Raw genomic sequence first — 22,252 nt, 5'->3', positions numbered from 1 at the left:
TTAGAGAATGTACATGTACTGCTTAGAGAATGTACATGTACCGCTTAGAGAATGTACATGTACTGCTTAGAGAATGTACATGTACTGCTTAGAGAATGTACATGTACCGCTTAGAGAATGTACATGTACTGTTTAGAGAATGTACATGTACCACTTAGAGAATGTACATGTACTGCTTAGAGAATGTACATGTACCGCTTAGAGAATGTACATGTACTGTTTAGAGAATGTACATGTACCACTTAGAGAATGTACATGTACTGCTTAGAGAATGTACATGTACCGCTTAGAGAATGTACATGTACTGCTTAGAGAATGTACATGTACTGCTTAGAGAGAATGTACATGTAATGTTTAGAGAATGTACATGTACCGTTTAGAGAATGTACATGTACCACTTAGAGAATGTACATGTACTGCTTAGAGAATGTACATGTACCGCTTAGAGAATGTACATGTACTGCTTAGAGAATGTACATGTACTGCTTAGAGAGAATGTACATGTAATGTTTAGAGAATGTACATGTACTGTTTAGAGAATGTACATGTACCACTTAGAGAATGTACATGTACTGCTTAGAGAATGTACATGTACCGTTTAGAGAATGTACATGTACCGCTTGGAGAATGTACATGTACTGCTTAGAGAATGTACATGTACTGTTTAGAGAATGTACATGTACCGCTTAGAGAATGTACATGTGCTGCTTAGAGAATGTACATGTACTGTTTAGAGAATGTACATGTACCGCTTAGAGAATGTACATGTACTGCTTAGAGAATGTACATGTACTGCTTAGAGAATGTACATGTACCGCTTAGAGAATGTACATGTACTGTTTAGAGAATGTACATGTACCACTTAGAGAATGTACATGTACTGCTTAGAGAATGTACATGTACCGTTTAGAGAATGTACATGTACCGCTTGGAGAATGTACATGTACTGCTTAGAGAATGTACATGTACTGTTTAGAGAATGTACATGTACCGCTTAGAGAATGTACATGTGCTGCTTAGAGAATGTACATGTACCGCTTAGAGAATGTACATGTACTGTTTAGAGAATGTACATGTACCACTTAGAGAATGTACATGTACTGCTTAGAGAATGTACATGTACCGCTTAGAGAATGTACATGTACTGCTTAGAGAATGTACATGTACTGCTTAGAGAATGTACATGTACTGTTTAGAGAATGTACATGTACCACTTAGAGAATGTACATGTACTGTTTAGAGAATGTACATGTACCACTTAGAGAATGTACATGTACTGCTTAGAGAATGTACATGTACCGCTTAGAGAATGTACATGTACTGCTTAGAGAATGTACATGTACTGCTTAGAGAGAATGTACATGTAATGTTTAGAGAATGTACATGTACTGTTTAGAGAATGTACCACTTAGAGAATGTACATGTACTGCTTAGAGAATGTACATGTACCGTTTAGAGAATGTACATGTACCGCTTGGAGAATGTACATGTACTGCTTAGAGAATGTACATGTACTGTTTAGAGAATGTACATGTACTGCTTAGAGAATGTACATGTACCGCTTGGAGAATGTACATGTACTGCTTAGAGAATGTACATGTACTGTTTAGAGAATGTACATGTACCGCTTAGAGAATGTACATGTACTGTTTAGAGAATGTACATGTACCGCTTAGAGAATGTACATGTGCGGTTTAGAGAATGTACATGTACCGCTTAGAGAATGTACATGTGCGGTTTAGAGAATGTACATGTACTGTTTAGAGAATGTACATGTACCACTTGGAGAATGTACATGTACCACTTGGAGAATGTACATGTACCGCTTGGAGAATGCCTTTGAGAAAAATAAAAATAAAATGAGTTTTTAAGACACTCAAAGCTCTAAACTTGGCATCCATTTAAACATAATTGTGTAATAAATAGATTTACCAGTAACAACCCAGCAGTTTATTCCACGACTATTCTTCACTTTTCAAAAAAATGGTTGACTTTGTTTTTTGAGACGTGTAGGATTTCATAAAGACAAAAGAAAACGATGCGTTCTGAGACTTTTCACATCAATATATTTATTACATATTTAATTTAAAAAAGATGACTTGTAAATGTTACACTGAGTTACAGGTCCGTATCGGTCTTCAGCACAGGTTAACATTAGGCACACAAGAATGCAGACATCGTCATAGCAACGGCAGCACTTTCTCAAATACACAAGAAGAGATGGGAAAGGGGGAAATAGTACTTCTTAGCAAAAACTGCGTACAAACTGTGCAAAGCCGTGGTACAAATGTTTAAAACTGGCATTCAGCATTTAGCGTCAAGTCTTTTTTTGTGTTTTTTTAGTTTTTTTGGTTAAAGTGTGACTTGAAAACACTTTTATATCAAATTTGGCAGCCCAGAAAAAAAGTTGGTACAAAATGTCAATAAAATAGTTAGCAAATTGCACAATAACAATACAGGCAATCGATCATTATTCGGACTTAAGTACATATTTTAAGAATTTGTGAAATGTTATTCATTTAATTCTATCCCAGATTGTCTTCTTTTTCAGTCAAATATCCCAGTTTAAACACAAAAAGTATCTGACTTTTTAAAATCTTCTTGTACGTTTGACAAACCCAAAATGGGAAAAAACACTACAATTTTATCAAAAATATCGTTGTCGATCAACACGAGAGACGACATCGTTTGGCTTTTGCGTCGTTTTAAGCTGAAGTCAAGCAAAATTAGCACACGAGAAAATACCGCGACGTGTCCAACCGTCGATTTGGTCTCAAAAGCACACGTCGGGTCAGAAAGGGTCAGAAAGGGTCGAAGGTCAAGCTGCAATGTAACTACGGAAAAGGGGATAACGTAGCATTTGTCAGGGCTTCAGCTAATGAACAGCTAATGAACAGCTAATGCAGAGCTATTGCACAGCTATTGCACAGCTAATGCAGAGCTAATGAACAGCTAATGCAGAGCTAATGCACAGCTATTGCACAGCTAATGCACAGCTATTGCACAGCTAATGCAGAGCTAATGCAGAGCTAATGCACAGCTAATGCAGAGCTAATGCAGAGCTAATGCAGAGCTAATGCAGAGCTAATGAACAGCTAATGCAGAGCTAATGCAGAGCTAATGCACAGCTAATGCACAGCTAATGCACAGCTAATGCACAGCTAATGCAGAGCTAATGCACAGCGTGCGCTAACGGCCTGCGCTGCCCTTTTTCTACTGTAAAAGATATCATCAAAGCTAATTTATTGCACAAAAGAACCAGCCGGAGAAAGGGGCTTTACCGTGCACCAGAGACTAAGCTAAAGTTGTAGTGAAATACTCGGGTACCGTTTATATTCCGGTCAATTTTCCACAATAACAAACGGTTTGAAGAGCTAGTTCGGTGTTTTGTAAAACGTGGGTCTGCAGATGGTTTAAAGGTGCACTGTGTAACATTTCCGGTGGAGGGTTTGTTTGTTGCTTTGTCTCGATTGGTTTGTTTGGCATTAAACTTTTCGTCTTGCGTTTTAAAAACCTTGAAAAACCTTGAAAAAGCTGCATTCTCATCGCAAGCGGTGTAAACATCCACCGGTGTAAACATCCACCGGAAAAGTTACATAGTGCACCTTTAAACGATGTCAGAGAAGCCGAAATGTACAGCTGGAGAATGGATTGGCAAGAAAAAACTATTTAAAAAAACGTCAAAGCATGTTTATGATTGTTTTTTTGTCAAATTGAATGAATAATATTGAGTTATTTATTTGTTACTTTTCCAGCTAAATTTGGTTTAAAAAGTGTTGTAGAGTTGAGAGCAGGGGCACAACGTTAATTGTATGCAAAACATATGATCGTTATGGTGATGGAACATTTTTCCATCACTTCAAAATAAGATTCGATTAATCAGGCCACAATATAATCATTAAAAAAATATTGTGAGAATTTTAGAAGCAATAACGTTTTTCTTTTTTTAATCTGGTTGTTTTTTCTCACATTTTACTTAATTTTTGTCTTTCGGGAAGTACGTGTCAGACCACGAGAATGTGAGAAATAATAAAATGTCTCTGTTGTTTGGTTACAGTCGCAATAATAAACGTGAATAACCGTTAAATCGTGATGTTTTCTCTCACAATAAATGCTAAATTTTGATTTCGTGACATCCCAACTCAGAAACCCACAAACAGCAGGAAATGTATCGCACAGACCCAATTTGACAAGATACTGAACCATCCCTTAAGCCTAAACGGTCCATATAAAAGTCATTTACAGTGATTAACTAGTGTTTCCAACATTGGCATCGTTGAGAATGTGTGATTTTGTTTGTGCAGCGTCAAAAGCGTCAATAATCTGCCATAAGAAGTAGTTTGAAAAGTGTTGGCAACAAAATAATTTATCGCTAAACTGCAGTATGTGGTCTATGAATCCTATATGTATTCAATTATACAGTCAAATGACACTTCACAATGGCACATACGTAGGAAGAGCGGCTGCAGCGGCTTTTCAACGGCCACCGCGCCTCGTTTGGTAAAGAAAACACAACGTACAATCACTTCTTTCCGCGTCCTCTTGTCGTTTTGGTTGAAATTGAGGCGTTTTTTTTTCGTTTTTGAGGGTGTCCCAAGTCAAAGCGGGCCATCGCAGGCACAAACACGCCGCCGTCTCTCCCTCAATACAAAGATAGTACAATTATTACAACTCTTTTCACACCGCGTCCCCTCGACTTTGTCTGAACTGCAAAAAGGAGTTTCTACGTTCGTTAAAATGACTTCAATTTGGTGCGTTACATGTTAGATTTTGATCACACATTCATTTAAGTTGATTGGAATAAACATTTTCAATCATTTTACCCAATTTACCGATAACTTGGGGAAAAAAGGGAACATTTCCAATCTGAACTTGTCAATTTGACTCGAGAATAAAAGAAAACTGATTAAAAATTCCAAATTCAAGTCATTGGGACCATTGCAAACTGCGACTTTTTTGCAGCGCAGTGACGTTTCGTGGCGTGCGACCTCGTGTTGGCGCTTCCTCTGCACATTGTGGCGCGTGGCAACGACTGCAGCGGCGCCATCTGACAGGAAGAGGCTAAAGGAGAAAACAGCCGGTCTATTATAAAGTCCTCGTTTGGCCGAAATACCGAGTGCGCGCGTAAAGGCCCCGATCGACGTGACGTGGGGGGCCGTTTCAAGCGGCCGTGGTCGGGACAGACACCTCCAGGAGCCGGTTGTTCTTGCGTTTGCACGACGCGCCGCTGCCGTTCTTTGGCGCTGCCTGGACGAATTTAACGCACACTTTGTCCTGTTTGAACTGCACCAGAAACCTGTAAAGCACAAAGTCGAACACATTACGACGGGTCATTATTGGAAACGTGTTACCGTCGTTTTTTTAATTGTTTTTTTCAAGACTACAAACTAAACTGTGTCAATTGTGTCCGATTTTTTCCATGTAATAAAGTGAAATCTGTTTCGCTCCAGTTCAGACGTATTGTAAAAGCAGCTATTTGTGTCAAAATGAGACTGCAGTGCGCAGTCGGAATCGAATTCTAGAGCGTTTTATTCGCCGCGAAGCAGTAAGTTATCTTTTAGTTAGCACGATTAGCTTTACCAGTGAAAATGTATTGTGAAAAGAGAATATAAACTCTTAAGCTAAATTGCAGTGAATTATTAGGCTGCGTTATGTAAGTGAGCAATACATTTGGATTGTGGGAAAGAGTTTTAAAAACAAGAAAAACAGAACTAGCAAAATCAGGTAAAGTACTTTTTAAAGAGTTAAAGATACAGCTACATATTGAGAGTGTGATTTTCTATTACGACCGAATATCAGAGTGATAAAAACATTTCTATTACCAATATATAATACGTCTTTACTGAATAACCTTAAAGTAGAAACATATACTATAATATTAAATGACAAAAGGCAAAAAAAAAAAAAAAAGAATAATAAAAAAAAAAATTAAAAATAAATAATAAAAATAATAATTGACAATTGCAATTATTATGAATAATAAAGACTAAAAACTAATACAACTGACTACTAAGAGTTGTTCTATTTGTCTTGGTTTATTTATTTTATTATAATTTTGTTAATTTTGAATGTTTTATTTTTTCTTTGTCATTATTTTTGGTGTCGCAAACATATATTGTATTATTTGTCTTGTTGGTCTGTCTTGCATTAATAAAAAAAAAAAAAAAAGGAAACTTATAAAGAATATATATATAAAGACACACATGCATGAATGAATGAGAACAGAGGAGGACTTAGTGTGCAGTGTGATGCAGATTTCGTCTCTTACTCGTCAGAAATGTCCACGTTGAGCCGCTCCATGTCGGCGGCTGTGGTCCCGATGCGGTGAAGTTTAGTGATAATCTCAATCAAGTGCTCGCTGCTTAGTAAGAAGTCACCTTTAACAGCTGATGCAGTGCCCTGGCAGAGGAATAAAGGAATATAATACACCGGGGCTGAATGAGGACAACGGAACCGGTTGAATAACCCAAGACTTCCTGTGTGTTTTAGCCGAAATATGAAGAAAAAAGAAACACTGCAGGAAGTACTTAATTCGACTCAAATAGGAAACGGCAGATAAAATCCACATTCTGTCCGTGTCAACAAGTTACATCATAGATTTAAGACCCATCTCGAGGCAATAGTCAATTTGATACTTGAGTCGAATGAAGTACAACCTGGTTTCCTCGCAGGAAGTACTTTATTTGACAAATATTATGCTGAAATAAAAGATCAAATGTATTTTTTATGTGGCCCAGTTCTTTCCTTTTTCGCTATTTTCAGCTGGCAGGAAATGGGAAACAATTATTTGAGTGCAACACATAAGTAAAGTAAGTAAGTAAATTCAATATGCAGTGGTTAGTTCAGCGGATTTTAATGTTTGGCCCATGTTTGTAGTAAAATAACAGCTAAAAGTGATCTTTAAAGACATTTTGGGACAACTTTGGGCCTTAATAGTGTATGTACAATTGTTCTTTATCAAAATCCTGAACATTAATTACACAAACAAACAAACATGTGCATCCATTACCTCTTTGAGTTTGAGAGCAAAGAAGCCGTCGCTCTGCGTGCTGACGGAGACACTGGACACGTCCGGTAACGGGACGCTGGCTTTGACCTGTCCCGTTTTCTGATCGGCCAAAACCACGTTCTTCTTCGTCAGGAGGAAGATCCGCGCGGTGCCCTGAGAATATGAGATTCAGAAATGTTATATCAAGTGAAAGACCAGTACTAAGACAACAGTATTAGACCAGAGCCATATAATCCTACTGAACTGTGCATACAATGATTCACAAATACACAGAGAAAGTTATATATAAAAGCTCAAATAAATCAATAAAATACACGTAAAATGTTAAACAATGGATTTCTTTTTTGGAACATCTTTGTCAGGAGATAACTTGGATAACGTTTATTAAATTATTCAGTCAGATTTTGCGCATGGATGACAGAAATGAGTGTCGCAGACGAGTGATTAACGAGTGGAGTTTTTATAATAATTAATGTCCTATTATGAATCACGGAGAGGATCTGCAATCACAACCGATATGTCTTTAATTTTGCTACTTTATACGTGCTGAAAATACACTACTTTCCATCAAAAATATAGCAGGTTTTCACAGAGAGGACCCCCAGACCCCCTCGTCTGCAAGAATATCATTGCCACAGCTTTGCTTTTTTACAGTATGTCAATAATATTCTCAGTATTTATACGGACTATACATCTTTTGTCATTTTAATTTGAACTCCAGTATGAAAGAATGTGACACATCAACAGTATGTGCTTGGAAAGGATTCGAACAGACACTTTTCGGGTTGAAACGTCTGTATTTGTAGATCCTCAAAATATCAGCGTAAATGTAGAAAATGATAACAATGTTTGATAATGTAATACTTTCAAAACAAAACAGAACTGCCTGAATATTGCTTACAAAAAACAGCTTGACGCACACACAAAAAAACGGTGTCAACTCCCACTTCCAAACCACCGAACGACTCATTTAATTGTGGGGAAACAGCGGCTCATTAATACGATGTAGAACGACAGAAGCCTGATGTTCTCGCTCTGTGTCATGTTTAAATCAAGAGCCTAAATTATAAACCTCTTCTTTTCGGGACACGTCTGCGACTCGCTGAACCAAAAACGCTGTTGTTAAAATGTCAAACAGCATTACGCCGCCATTCCGTGACAAAGACTTTACAGACTTTATGGAAAGAATCGTTGTTTATCGCGTTCATTTGAAAAGCCGTGATGCGTGTGCCGTTCGGAGCCGTTACCTTCCCGTTGGCCCGGTTTATCTTGTTGACCACGTCGGCCAGAAGCACTTTTTCCTCCACCACGTTGTTCAGTTTGTGGTACTTAGGGTTCTTGGCGATCTCCAGGTAGTCGCCTTTGAATGGTTGGCTCACGCTGACAGAAAAAGGCACATGTGTTACTTATTATTGCAGTGTTCGTGGTAAATGAGCTGCGGCTGACGATTCTTTTGATTCATCGATGAGTTGGTTTGGATCGCGAAAGACCCGAGACCAAACTGAGGCTAGAGAAATGTTGCTTGAGAACGTCATTGATACTGTATTTACAATTCAATTCAATTCAAATTAGAAAACACACATTTTGCACGTTACTTTTGCACGTTAATATTGTCCAAGTGACAATCATTTAAATCAGTGTCATTTAGTAATCAATAAGTGTTGATTAATCGATTAACTTGTTCAGCCCTAAAATGTATCAATGTAATAATTCACTTTTTGGTTAGCTTTTATCTTTAGTTTCACACAATATTATGATTAGTTTTGCTGTTTGGCTGGTTAAAGGTCAAGTTTAAAGGGCCTGTCCCTGACCTTTGTTGCTTCTGATTCAAGAAAACACATTTTAATCCATAAAAATATCACAAAACAGTTTGTGAAATACATGAGACTGAATAATAATGCCTCTGCAGTTTAAAAAAAACGTGTACCACACAAAATCACTTCGAGGTCAGTAAGCACAACCAGAATTCATCCATACATAAGGCACATATACTGGATTATAAAGCACACTGTTGTTTTGTGAGACTGTTAAAAGCTTTTAAGTGCACCTTATAGTGCGGAAAATACGGTAGTTCAAGTGACACTTTCTAGAGATCGAAAGTCATCTGCATGATTCAATGGTACAGTTAAAACTATACTACGGAACATAACACAAGTTGTATGCCATAGTTATAAGAAAGGAAACACATGTTATATATATTTGTAGTACTTTTATTATCAGTAGAGAACTTGAGTCATTTTGAACGCTATGCTACAGGAACAAAGACCATTAGAGGTAGAGCGGGTCTAACCATGATCCAAACCTCATTTAAATACGCATAAATCCAAATAATACAGCTACAAATGCCCAAAGTCACAGAGAAACAACTAAAGATTGTGTATTTTGTATATGCAGCTCGTACTCCTCCTGACCTCACCGCTTCGTGCTCCCAGCTACACTACGAAAGTATGACATGGCATTTTAATATTGACCCGTGAGCAAACATTTTCAAACTTCACTTCACACAAACACGGCACTGGAGCTCACAACGGGGCCCGCTGATCCGGCTGTGCGTTCGGCCCCCGCACCCTTCACGGCGTTGTTTGTTTACCTGCTTGGATACAGCGCTTTCTTATCCTTGAAGATCTCACTGGCCTCCAGCTTCTCCTCGTACACCGCCCTCTTCTCCTCCGTAAACTGGCTCCTGTACTTCTTGCACTGAGGAGACAAACACGCAAGCAACTCAGATTTGGACTGGATTATGGTTGGTCCGTGAAGTTTGTTTATTTTCTAACTGGATTTTTACACATAATAAACAGAAAACAGACAAATACAGTTGATAAAAAAATAAATAAATAGGTGCAGGAAGAAGCAAAAAACACAAAAAGGTTTATTTTTGAGCATCCACTGTCCTAAAAGATATACTTAAAAGTGCCTATGACAGTTTTGTATATTTAAAATTTAGCTTTTTTTTTTTTATTGTAGAAGAGGTTATTTTTTAGGTTTATAATTTCACTTCCTATTTATAATTGATGACATCACACTAGGACATTACCCAGCAAACACTGAGAAAAAAACTAATATTTTTTTTTTATTTGACAAATCTAAATATATGAGAGCAATTGTGCCCCGCCGCCGCAATTGTCGGACCATGTCGGCCTCGGTGAAACTGAGAAAAACAGCATTTTTTTCCCCCCAAATTTGTGATTTTAATTTTTTTGCAGAATGTGCTAGTTGAAGTTATGAATAAGCCCCTGTGTGCTTCAGATAACACTATTGGTTGTCTTAAACGTATTCATTAAGCTGTTAAAAATGTGGAGTTTTCGGGTCTTTTTCCTGCTCTCCTGGGGGGCATCACCTTTTTCTAGCCAACGTGTTGTTTACATTTTCCACCAATCAGCTGTGATCCGCATGGCTACAGCTGCGTGCTCTGCGTGCCCTGTGTGCTCCTCTCATTACTCCAGACCGTCTGCAGAGCACAGTCTTCAGAGCTTACATTTCCTGGACTACATTGCAACGGAACTGTTTACTCAGGTACACTTTTACTTTACTACTAAATTATTGCTTTAACGCTGTGTTTTAAGGCAGTCTCGTGATCACTTTAGAATCTTACTTGTCTGCTCCGGTGGAGCTAATGCTAAGCTAACATGTTGCTTCAGTGCACTCTGCAATACGGGCTTAATGTGACTACTTGCTGTTATCACCATGTTATCGGGTTATTTTTCGGCGTGGGTTGTGTGGGTCGTGCTTTGTGTGTGTTTTATGGTGCTAAACCAGCTGTTAGCGCCACAGCCCGGAGCTAAACGCAGCTATTCGGAGCTAAGTTGTAAGCTAAACTTTGCTATGTTATCGGTTATTTTTCGGCATGGGAAGAGAAAAAAACTACAACTCCCGATACGACTTCTGGTCACGTGGCTTACGTACGTCGCACGTCACGCACGCACTGCGTCACTCGAACCAATCACGCGCTTGCCTGGCCATTATCAGCTTCCTGTGTGTCTCTGTGCACGGTGTTGTGAGAGACAACAGGACGGCTGAACCAGGTAAGCTCTGCGACTAAAACACCCGCTTTTAATCACTTTAATGTGCGCCGGTTTTAAACTCGAGTGTATGTTTATGTTTTGGTGTGCTGTTCTGCTTTTACGAGCCGTGTTATCTCAAGTGAGCTAGCTAGCATCGCTAGCCGAGGGCAGATGTCCCAATATCTCCGCGTTTTGCATCTTAAATACACCGTTAACGTCACAATGTGAACTGTTATCTGTGAAGCGTGTTATTCCCATATTACTGTTAACCCTAATCCTGTTTTTCCCCTTTTCAGAATTGGCAAAGACACCCTGACTGACATGACCTGTCTCTACGTGAAGTCTGCTAAGGAGCGTGGTAAGTGTAAAACATTATTTTGGTGATTTTCATGTTTTAATGATTAGAGTATAATTAACCATAAGCAACATCTGTTTTTCAGGTGAGCCTGCAGTTTGAACATCAAGCTTCAGATCACTGTGGAAACAGCTTCTCCCACACATCAGAAGCTGCAGGCCACGCACAGATCTCTACAACAGAATCTAATGTGCTGTCTTTGGACCCTCACCGCCAGCAAGCAAAGACATCAGGATGCATTACAGCTTTGACTTTGCACAGCAGGTACTAATAATAGTGCAAATGCAGAATAGCAATTATAGAGACATACGTCTTAATCAAATGTCATATGTATTAATCTAATCTCCTTTCTCTCTCTCTCTCTGTCTACTACATATACACTTTCCGTCCAACCCTCTGCAGACGGGGACAAGCTTCACCACACAATGGACATCCACTTCCTCATTGCTGGCCACACCAAATTCTCCCCTGATTGCGGCTTTGGACTTATCAAGCGAGCATACATGAAGACCAGGGTTGACACTTTGGAAGACATCGCTGAGGTTAGTTTATATTATTTGACTACTGTAATGTGTAAACATTAGCCTGGCAAAACTTCAGTGCTGCTCTCTGCTTAAGACATGTTTCTTCTGTTCTCATTTTTTTACATTGTCGCCCTTGTCATCAGGTAGTGTTAAACAGCTCTCCTGAGTCTCACCTCAATATCCCACAGCTTGTTGGAACGGCGGATGGCAAAGTGTTTGTCAAGAACTTGGACTGGCAGAAGCATCTGAGTCCCTTCTTCAGACGGCTTCCAAAGATCAAGAGTTATCAGCACTTCAGGTATTTATATTGAAACTCTCACATTGTGTTAAAAAAAAAAAATAGTTTAATGAGTGTTTTATGTGAAATAGCCATTTCTTAAATGTCCTGTTATTTGTTTACAGCTTTGATGCCAAGAGCCGAGAGTCACAGCACAGAAGAGTGCACAGACGAAGAAGAGGATGAGGATGTGATCTCTGATGTAATTGGACTCTGGTGGTGTACATATCTATTATCTCATATCTCATATATTCAAAGCCATGGACCCGTTGCAGTTCGTATACCTGGCCCTGGCATCTGTTTATAAGAGTTATTCTATTGAGGGTGTTTTTTAAACTTCCTTTAAGTTATCTGTCCTTTCCCCCTGTATCTACTGCGTTGTAACATTAAAGGCTATTTTATCTTATCTTATCTTTTGTTGTTTGTGTTGAATCATTCAGTGCACCATTGTTGGTGCACTGAATCACCTGTGAATTATGTTTCTCGACAAATGCAATGAACCCTATTCTCATTCTGATTCTTTGATTCTATTCAGGGCCTTTTGTAATCCAAGTATTTCCATTTTAATATAGTAACTTCTAATTCAAGTCCAGTTACCATCAATAACAACACTCCTCTTGAGTCTTCAGTGACAGCTGTAGGGGGAAGGTGGTGTCAGTGTGACAGGGGGGAGGGCTTATCTCAATGAGATGCAAATGAGCCCCGCCCCCCTGTGACTCTGGGCTCACTCCGGTGAGAAACTTTGGAAGCCGTTTTCTCAGTGAATGGGTTTGAAAGTTGTATACATTCAAATGACCACAACTTACTCAAATATTATCAGATCTACATGAGTGAGACATCATTGGAAAGCTTTGAATTCACACTTTCAGAATCTGAATAACTCAATGTCTCCGGGTAGACATGTAACTGGTTTAGCCACGGTCAGTCACAATTTTATTGTTGAATTATGTCAAGAATATCAAAAAAGTAGTTTAGTTTGTAATTTATGCATAAACCTTGTGTGGAATGAGTGTCCCTAGTGTGACGTCACTTCCTGTCATTTTTTTTTACACATTTTTCAACGTTTTCTCCACAAATACCGGCTCGATTGGTCAAACTATAATTTATGTGTACAACAGGTACAAACACACCAAATAAAGAGTCAAAATTAGAATTAAAATAGTAAAAACCTGTCATAAGTTTATCAAGTCAACAATTGAAATGTATTTTATAAATCCTTGATGTAAATTAAAACTGGATTATGTAACCTTTCTGGTGAAGGGTCCACCACCTGCTCGCCCACACGTAGACGTTCCTTCCCCAGAAATGTTCCACTTACCGACCTCCAGAGAGACAACCAGGCCCAGTTACAGATAAAAGCTGAAGCGTGCCGTGCGTTACTGACCCTCCAGAGGTGGAAGATGCGGCGCAGCTCTGTGTGGGTCTGGTCCAGGAACAGGTACTGTCTGCTGGGCCAGCTGCGGTCGATGGGAGACATGGAGGGCACGGAGCTCCTCAGGCCCATGAAGTACTTCTGAATCTGCAGACGCAAACACACAGTTTCAGCTCAACTCCACGCTCCTGTTCTCCACTCCTGCCTGAAAATAAAGAAAAACTATATACAAAAAAAGTTATTCTCGTGACGATTTGTGTATTTGTGTATTTATACTATATACTAGTATAGTATATAGTATAAATAATAGATTCACTTTTTTATTCACTGTATACCGTATTTTTTCGAACTATAAGTCGCATATTTTTTAATACTTTTGGCCAGGGTGCGACTTAAACTTATATTTATACTCATATACTTATATGTGATATTATTTGTTATTTTCACACCTGCAACTGCATTTCATACTCCAGTGCGACTTATATATGTTTTTTTCTTCTCTATTATGCATTTTTTGACTGGTGCAACTTATACTCCGGTGCGACTTATAGTCCGGAAAATACGGTAATAACATGTATTTTTGTATATTATTTAATTTGTTTATAGATGTATTTATTCAGGGTAGACACAATCAACAGCTAAACAGGTCAATATTCACTTGTTTACATCTGGTTGATGCACATCTCTGGAATTATATATATTTTGTTTTGCGTACCGTATTTTCCGGACTATAAGTTGAACCTTTTTTCATAGTTTTGGCTGAGGTGCGACTTATACTTATACTTATACTCAGGAGCGACTTATATGTGATATTATTTGTTATTTTCACACTTGCAACTGCATTTCATACTCCAGTGCAACTTATACATGTTTTTTTCTTCTCTATTATGCATTTTTTGGCCGGTGCCACTTATACTCAAGAAAATACGGGTAATTAAAAACTCAATAACACATTTGTATTAAGTTGAAGTAACTGGTTGTTGCTTGAAAACAAGTTGTAGCCTGGTTTCATTTGGACAAATCTTTAGAACAGTTATTACTTATTACAAAATGGGCTCCGACTTACAATTCTCTGGACGACAAAGTTATAGATCTTCTTCCCCGCGTTTGCCCTGAAGAACTTCCTGTACTCCCTGCGCACCTGTTACAGCAAAAACGGCACAAAAACCACACATTTAATCACCGAACCAACGACTACTGGACGTTCACGACGCCATGACGCCACAGAGCGGCGACGAACGAGCGACGGCGGTCAGAACGGACACGGGGTTAGTCACAAACACCTGGAAGAAACACGACATCAACGCCGCGGGCAACGATCACGAACAAACGTGGGCGGCGGCGGCGGCGTTCATCACGGTGACCTAAATTGTACAAATTGAGCGGGGAACAGGTGCGGCCTGACGTGCTGCGGTCAATTACTGCGATGAAACGGCGACGTGCGGACGAGCAGGCGCGTGACGGATGATTGCGCGAAGCGGGACGCGCGACTCCTAGAATAGAAAGGAAACTATAAAGGGATTAAAAAAGTGCTGGGAACACTTACGGGCAGGAAGCTGCTGGAAAATGGGTTAGCGGAGAGACAGCGCAGGCAAGGAAGGAGTCGGGGAAGACGGTTTGATTGACAAGGCGCGGGCCGACTCAGAATGGATGACTGTATCTGGCGGGAGAATATTGAAATGAAGGCGCTTGACAGGTTTGAAAGGTGTCAAACTGCTTTCTATACGTGTGCGGCGTCCTGGCGTTTCGAAAATGTGCGATTGTCAGTCAAAAAAAGTGCTAAACAGTCGTCTGTGTTCAAACCCTTCAGAGAATTTGCCCAACGCTTCTATTGACGGAAAGATAATGAGTCGATTTCAAAGTGCAGATGACAAAAGTAATGAGTAACAGAGGGTTTTTGAGGAAGTGTCCGAGTTTGAATGATAGATTAACTAGTTTTGATGGCGGCGATGTTGACACAGTGGGCGGTCAACTCATAACTGTATTTAATATGTCAACCAGTGTGCCAAAGGGGGTTCTTAACAGTGCGATTTCAACATTAAAATGACAGTTAATAACAATTTTGGCTTTTGCGCTTGGACGTCCTGTGACTGTTGTTCTTTAGTTAGTTATAATGTTGCACTTTTGCATAGATTGGTCTGCGTTTGCCTCAAATTTTGCAATAGAATCCTTAAATGGACAGTGGTTAAAGGGTTGGTTAGCTACAACGGCGTTTCTCAAGCTCTTTTTTTGTGGAAAATATACCTTTTCACACCACCTACTAAAAGATAAGTATCCATGCCACCATCTGGTTCTTGAAATTTGGCAATGTTTTAACCTCTTTTTTTGGTACAGAAGTATGTTTAGGACATTCCATGGTCAATTATTCCGGTAAATCCACGTGCGAATCAGTTAACGCAAATCAAACATGTTTTATACCAAAGAGCACACCGATGACCCCTGGCGCACACCGATGACCCCGGGCACACAGTGATGACCCCGGGCACACAGTGATGACCCCGGGCACACCGCGGATGACCCCGGGCGCACAGCGGATGACCCCGGGCACACCGCGGATGACCCCGGGCGCAAAGCGGATGACCCCGGGCACACCGCGGATGACCCCGGGCGCACAGCGGATGACCCCGGGCGCACAGTGATGACCCCGGGCGCACAGCAGATGACCCCGGGCGCACCGCGGATGACCCCGGGCGCACAGCGGATGACCCCGGGCGCACAGCGGATGACCCCGGGCGCACAGTGATGACCCCGGGCGCACAGCGGATGACCCCGGGCACACCGCGGATGACCCCGGGCGCAAAGCGGATGACCCCGGGCACACCGCGGATGACCCCGGGCGCACAGCGGATGACCCCGGGCGCACAGTGATGACCCCGGGCGCACAGCAGATGACCCCGGGCGCACCGCGGATGACCCCGGGCGCACAGCGGATGACCCCGGGCGCACAGCGGATGACCCCGGGCGCACAGCGGATGACCCCGGGCGCACAGCGGATGACCCCGGGCGCACAGCGGATGACCCCGGGCGCACAGCGGATGACCCCGGGCGCACAGTGATGACCCCGGACACACAGCGGATGACCCCGGGCGCACAGTGATGACCCCTGGCACACTGATGACCCCTGGCACACAGTGATGACCCCTGGCACACTGATGACCCCTGGCACACAGTGATGACCCCTGGCACACTGATGACCCCTGGCACAGTGATGACCCCTGGCACACTGATGACCCCTGGCACACAGTGATGACCCCTGGCACACTGATGACCCCTGGCACACTGATGACCCCTGGCACACAGTGATGACCCCTGGCACACTGATGACCCCTGGCACACAGTGATGACCCCTGGCACACAGATGACCCCTGGCACGAAGATGACCCCTGGCACACTGATGACCCCTGGCACACTGATGACCCCTGGCACACAGTGATGACCCCTGGCACACTGATGACCCCTGGCACACAGTGATGACCCCTGGCACACTGATGACCCCTGGCACACAGTGATGACCCCTGGCACACAGATGACCCCTGGCACACAGATGACCCCTGGCACACTGGTGTAAAATTAAAGAGCAACAGGTTGGACACAGACAACTATTCACTTTGAGTAACAGAGAAAATGTCACATCAATTCATGCTTTTCATGTTCTTTATTTAAAGTGCCTATGACAGGTTTGTATGATTTTCTAATTTTGACTTTGTTTGGTGCGTTTGTACCAGCTGTAAATATGAATGTGAGTTTTACACCAATCAGGCAGGTATTTGTGGAGAAAAAGTAGAAGAATCTGTAGAAATAAAACAGGAAGTGACTGATTCCTCGTTCCATCCCAAGTCAATGCATAATTTACATATTTTCTGAGCGCTAAACATTAACTCAACAAAATAAAGGTACTCTTGTGTATTTTTATTTGTCAAATAAATAAATAAATAAATAGACAATAGTTTTGGCCCGATGGATGCAAGCTAATTTCCTACTGTGATGTCATCAATCAATTACAAACAGGAAGTACAAACATACACCTAAAAATGGGCTATTCTGGGATAGATTTTTTATATTTTTTTAATTAAACATACATCTAATCTCTATTTTAGTTCTATAAGTGGTCCAACCCGTCATAGGCACTTTAACCTCACACGTAGCATTCAGTCCAGGCAAGCTGCTGTGGCCTTCCGTATGAAAAGGGTGCAAGATGGAAAAGGTTGTACGTATAAAAGAAAGAACACTGTGGCTGGTGTGGGTGGGGGGGGGGGGAAAGAGCAGGTCCTGGGTCGACGTCATGCGCTGAGGCCGAACCGCAGATTTTGCTGACGGTACCTGGAGTCCCTGCCAATAGGCCCAAATGACAGCGACCGCGTGCCTACGACGGGCCTCCTCCTTCAGCCGCCTCAGCTCCCGGCGAGCCTGTGCCGGGGGGAGAAAGACGGGGGGCAAAAACAAATGTGCAGAGGAGGGATTATATAAAAAGTACAAGGTTTGATCAAATCCTAGTACCAGGCAAATGTTAGAGCGCTCATGAAGGTGGTTGGATCAATACTGAAGACCAGGGGTGGGCAATTATTTTCCACCGAGGGCCATATTCGAATCCAGGCAAGTGGCGGAGGGCCCAGCGATCATTGGTGTGAATATTTTTTTTTTTTTTAATTAAATATCAAATAAAATATCACTTTTCTGTCAAATATAGGCTATTGAATCTATTATTTAATTAATTTCACGTCATCTTTATTAAGGAAACAAGTGCAGACAAAATGCCTAAGGGCAAAAAAAAAAATACTGATAATTGATACTGATTTTAATTATAATTTTGTTTAATATTCTTGGCATGTTTGGCGGGCCGGATTAGAAAGACAAACGGGCCGTATGTGGTCCGCGGGCCGTAGTTTGCCCACCCCTTCTGAAGACCGTAATGTGCTAAAACCTCTTGTCGCTGAGGAAATGGTATTACTTTGCCTTGGATGTTCTATAGAGACAAACGTATGATGTCATCAGGCCAATTACAGGTCAGATCTACGGAGAATCGAGCCAGATCACTGCAAAAGATATTTTTTTTAAACTGTAGAGATGGAGGCTTGGCACGATAATTATCATATCGACTCATGCGCCATAAACGATAGATGTTTTAATATTCATAGGGCACAGTATTTATGTTAAGTACCTTTTATTTGCACTAAGGAGTTATTTGAGTAACATTTGAGTTATTTTTGTGGTAAACGGATACGATTTGAGGTGTAAAAAGTACATTTTAAAGACTACATTAAAGATTCTAACCACTAGAGTGTCATTTTGCAATTTATTTAGAGCAGCTCATACTTTTTCCTTACAATACTGTGCATTTAGAATAGATTTTAGTTTCAACATGATGATTTACTTTTCCTGTAGTAATTGCAACGAGGGTCTAAAGGGCGCGGGAAGTTCTGTGACTCTTATCCATTCGCTTAATTCCCGTCAACGGTGATTAATCTGCTTCTCCATTATCGACCGATGACCAATCTAACGTTCTGTGGTTTAAATCAACACCAGCATCAGAGTTTTTTGGCTTTACAAGAACATATTTGAATCGGATTGAACACATTGCGCTGTTAAATGTTTTATTGTGACAGGCCTAATGGATTTTTAGGAGCTTCTCCCCGACTTGACTAAGAACGCGCTCTATTTTTCTTTCACGAGCACTTCCAGGCTGCTCTTTCTCAGCTCTTGTGTGAACGTGGGAGAGAGTGGAGGTCGTCTGACAGGAGCGCTCCATCACTTTCCTCCGCCGGATCGCCCACACCGCCCCCTGGAGGCGTCGCGGGTCAGCGAGCGGACCAAAACAAAAGGTCGGACCCGGGCAACTGGAAAACGCAGAGCGGTTGTGGCGTCTGGGCCGTGGGGCGGAGTGACGCGTAAAAAAACAAAGAAATCGCCCAACGGATAAAGATGGAGCGGAGCTGCTTCAAAAGTCAAGCTAGCGGCGCGATATGCGACTGTTAGCGGTGGGAATGGAACGGAAAATGTGTAAAAGTGCATGGCTATAAAGTACTCGGTTACAAGGAGCAGATGGAGCAGTGAGACAGCCATTCGATTTGAATATAAGTAATAAAATATAGGCTAAAATGTACTCGGTTACATCAAAAATCGACTCAAAACGATATACGCAATTACAGTATAAAAGTGAGTATTATTTTTTACTTACTTTCTACCCAAGCTCGTCTCCATATCGTTTTGCCTTGAATGTTGCAGCATTAAATTTGTCTTTCGCTCCATGGAAACAAGCAGCTGACGCACCAAGGCTAAGTTACGAGTCAGATTTGTGGAGAGGCGAGCCCTTCACAGTAAGAATACAAGTTTTACAAGAGTGTTACTATTTTTATTAAGAGTATAAGAGGTTTAAAGTTTAATTTTTTCATTTCAATTTATCATACTTCTGTGCCTCATCTGTTTCTGAACCTAATCTTTGTTGCAACACTGGTCATCTTATCTTATTCTTAAAGTTATTAACCACTGTAATTGGAAAAGAAAAAGGAAGATAAGCATGTTCAAAGCCAACAAGTAAGTATTTCAACATGATCGGTCTTGAAAATGCAGTAAAAGTACCTTCACCATGTTTTGCGGCTCATTTAAGACGACTTTTTGCCACTTATCTGGGCCTTTTGAGAGGAAAAGCCTCAAAAAATTTGGTAAAGCCACATAATTCGAAACCATTTCTTTATTCAGTCTTCAGTATTGATCACATGACCCCCAAATTAGCCAACAATATTCCCCTGGTACTGTAAATACACACTGACGCTTTGGCACTTCACTCCATTTACCACGATAAACACTGCAATAAAATAACAGTTAGTAGTAACAAATAAGTGCAGAAAAGTTAGTCGTGCTGATGTTTCTGTCGGAAAAACTACTGAAGTCCAAAAAAAGAAAAAACATGCATTAATTTAGAGCAGAAAACACGTCATGCGGAGAAGGCGCGGCTGCATTCGGGAGTGATGCATGATGGGTCCTGATGGAATGGATCTAATGGCTCAACTTTGCTCAATCTTTATGGATTTATTGACACGTCAAACAGGCAAACACTCCGAACTGAAGCCGTCATTACAGAACTCTCATGAAGTACAGACCGGGTGATATGCTGAGGATGGACATGGGTCGGAGAAGTGTTTTTTGAATGAGTTGAAAAAAAATGAAAAATGGTGGGAAACGGGGGTTCAACGGAGGCGGCGGCTCGGCTACAGTTCAAACCAGCGGCTCCTAAATACCTTGGTGCCCTGCCATCCGGCCCAAATGACCGACACGGCACGCTTATTCCTGGCCTGGTCCTTCAGCTGACGGAACTCTCGCCGGGCCTGATGGGAGCGGTGGTGCAGGGGGTTAATGTCAGCGGCAAACGGCAGTAATCGTCACACTTCTCAGAGCGCGGGCAGGTGTTAAAAAGTCGGCGGACACTCGACGAGAGGCGGGTGAACGCTGCGCACGAGGTAACGGGACATTTTTGCAGCGTGGATGAGGTTTTTGGGGAACAGGCGTTGTGCGTGCGGGAGCGTCTTTAGCGCTCGCACGTGTTGGACAGTTTGCTATAGTTAAAATGGCACATCTCAGGTTTAATTGTTTAACCAGTAAGAGTGCATTTTTTTGCTGTTTTCTTCAAATTAGTGATGACAAAATGGGTATTCCTACATATTTTTATCTAATTTTCTGTACAATTTTATAGTCTCCATACTCGCATAGAGCTCTCTGCTTTAAATAAGTTGCACAAAATGGCATAATACGAGATATAGCTTTACGTTTATTTCATAATAGTGTCAAAATAAATTAAAACTCTGATAAGTGTGTGCGCCATTTCATAACACAATTAAGCACTTTAAAGAGTGTTAAGAGCTGCTTTAAAAAGGTGCATTCTGTAACTTTTCCCATGTCATTAAACTTGTACCGTAATTTCCGCACTATAAAGGAGCACTTAAAAGCCTTGAATTTTCTCAAAAAACAACTTTTATATGGATTAATTCTGGTTGCTCTCACTGACCTCGAAGTGATTTTGTGTGGTAGACGTTTTGTTTCGCTTAAAGCTCCTTATATGTGAAAAACGATCGAAAATAGACCATTCGTTGACAGTGCGCCTTATAATCCAGAGTGCGCCTTATAGTGCGGAAAATACGGTATAGATTGCATTTATTAGACAAATTTAATGCCGTTCAAAGTATCTCCATGGAGACAAGCAGGCGGCAAACCCTCAATAAGTAAAGTTACTCAGTGGACCTTTAAAGTAGCTCTTAATGTACAATAAATGCTAAATTGTACTATGAAATGTAGTTTTATGAACCATTTAAGTCTTTACACTACATTAAAAGTCCCCATACATATCGACACTAAACATTTAAGGCACATAGTAGAGTTGAATGGACAAAATATATTGCTAGTACATTTATAATGACACACACAGGACATTGGGACTGAAGAACAAAGGGGCGACTCCTCTAGATCACACGGGAGAACGGGGCTGACCCGACACAGGACGACACGGTGGGACGGGACTGACCCGACACAGGACAACACGGTGGGACGGGACTGACCCGACACAGGACAACACGGTGGGACGGGACTGACCCGACACAGGACGACACGGTGGGACGGGACTGACCCGACACAGGACAACACGGTGGGACGGGACTGACCCGACACAGGACAACACGGTGGGACGGGACTGACCCGACACAGGACGACACGGTGGGACGGGACTG

The 22,252-nt window shown here is 41.3% G+C and overlaps 1 protein-coding gene across 1 annotated transcript in view; it reads right to left on the bottom strand.

The window, feature by feature from the left end:
- Positions 1-2,052: 2,052 nt before the first annotated feature.
- Positions 2,053-22,252, bottom strand: part of myo1b (myosin IB) — a 124,228-nt gene continuing 104,028 nt past the window's right edge. The window contains exons 24-33 of the mRNA XM_072445181.1: positions 20,774-20,860; positions 17,859-17,945; positions 14,605-14,679; positions 13,551-13,685; positions 9,600-9,706; positions 8,257-8,389; positions 7,010-7,162; positions 6,269-6,399; positions 3,195-5,296; positions 2,053-2,908 (exon numbers count right to left, since the gene is read on the bottom strand). Of these exons, the coding sequence (XP_072301282.1) occupies positions 5,161-5,296; positions 6,269-6,399; positions 7,010-7,162; positions 8,257-8,389; positions 9,600-9,706; positions 13,551-13,685; positions 14,605-14,679; positions 17,859-17,945; positions 20,774-20,860 (1,044 nt within the window). The 3' untranslated portion in view covers positions 2,053-2,908; positions 3,195-5,160. The remainder of the gene's footprint in view (positions 2,909-3,194; positions 5,297-6,268; positions 6,400-7,009; positions 7,163-8,256; positions 8,390-9,599; positions 9,707-13,550; positions 13,686-14,604; positions 14,680-17,858; positions 17,946-20,773; positions 20,861-22,252) is intronic.

The sequence above is a fragment of the Eucyclogobius newberryi genome, unplaced genomic scaffold, assembly GCF_026437365.1.
Source record: "Eucyclogobius newberryi isolate DKJ021-1_F unplaced genomic scaffold, fEucNew1.0.hap1 SCAF_14, whole genome shotgun sequence".
Classification (NCBI taxonomy): Eukaryota; Metazoa; Chordata; class Actinopteri; order Gobiiformes; family Gobiidae; genus Eucyclogobius; species Eucyclogobius newberryi.
This window is presented reverse-complemented; position numbering and strand designations above follow the sequence as displayed.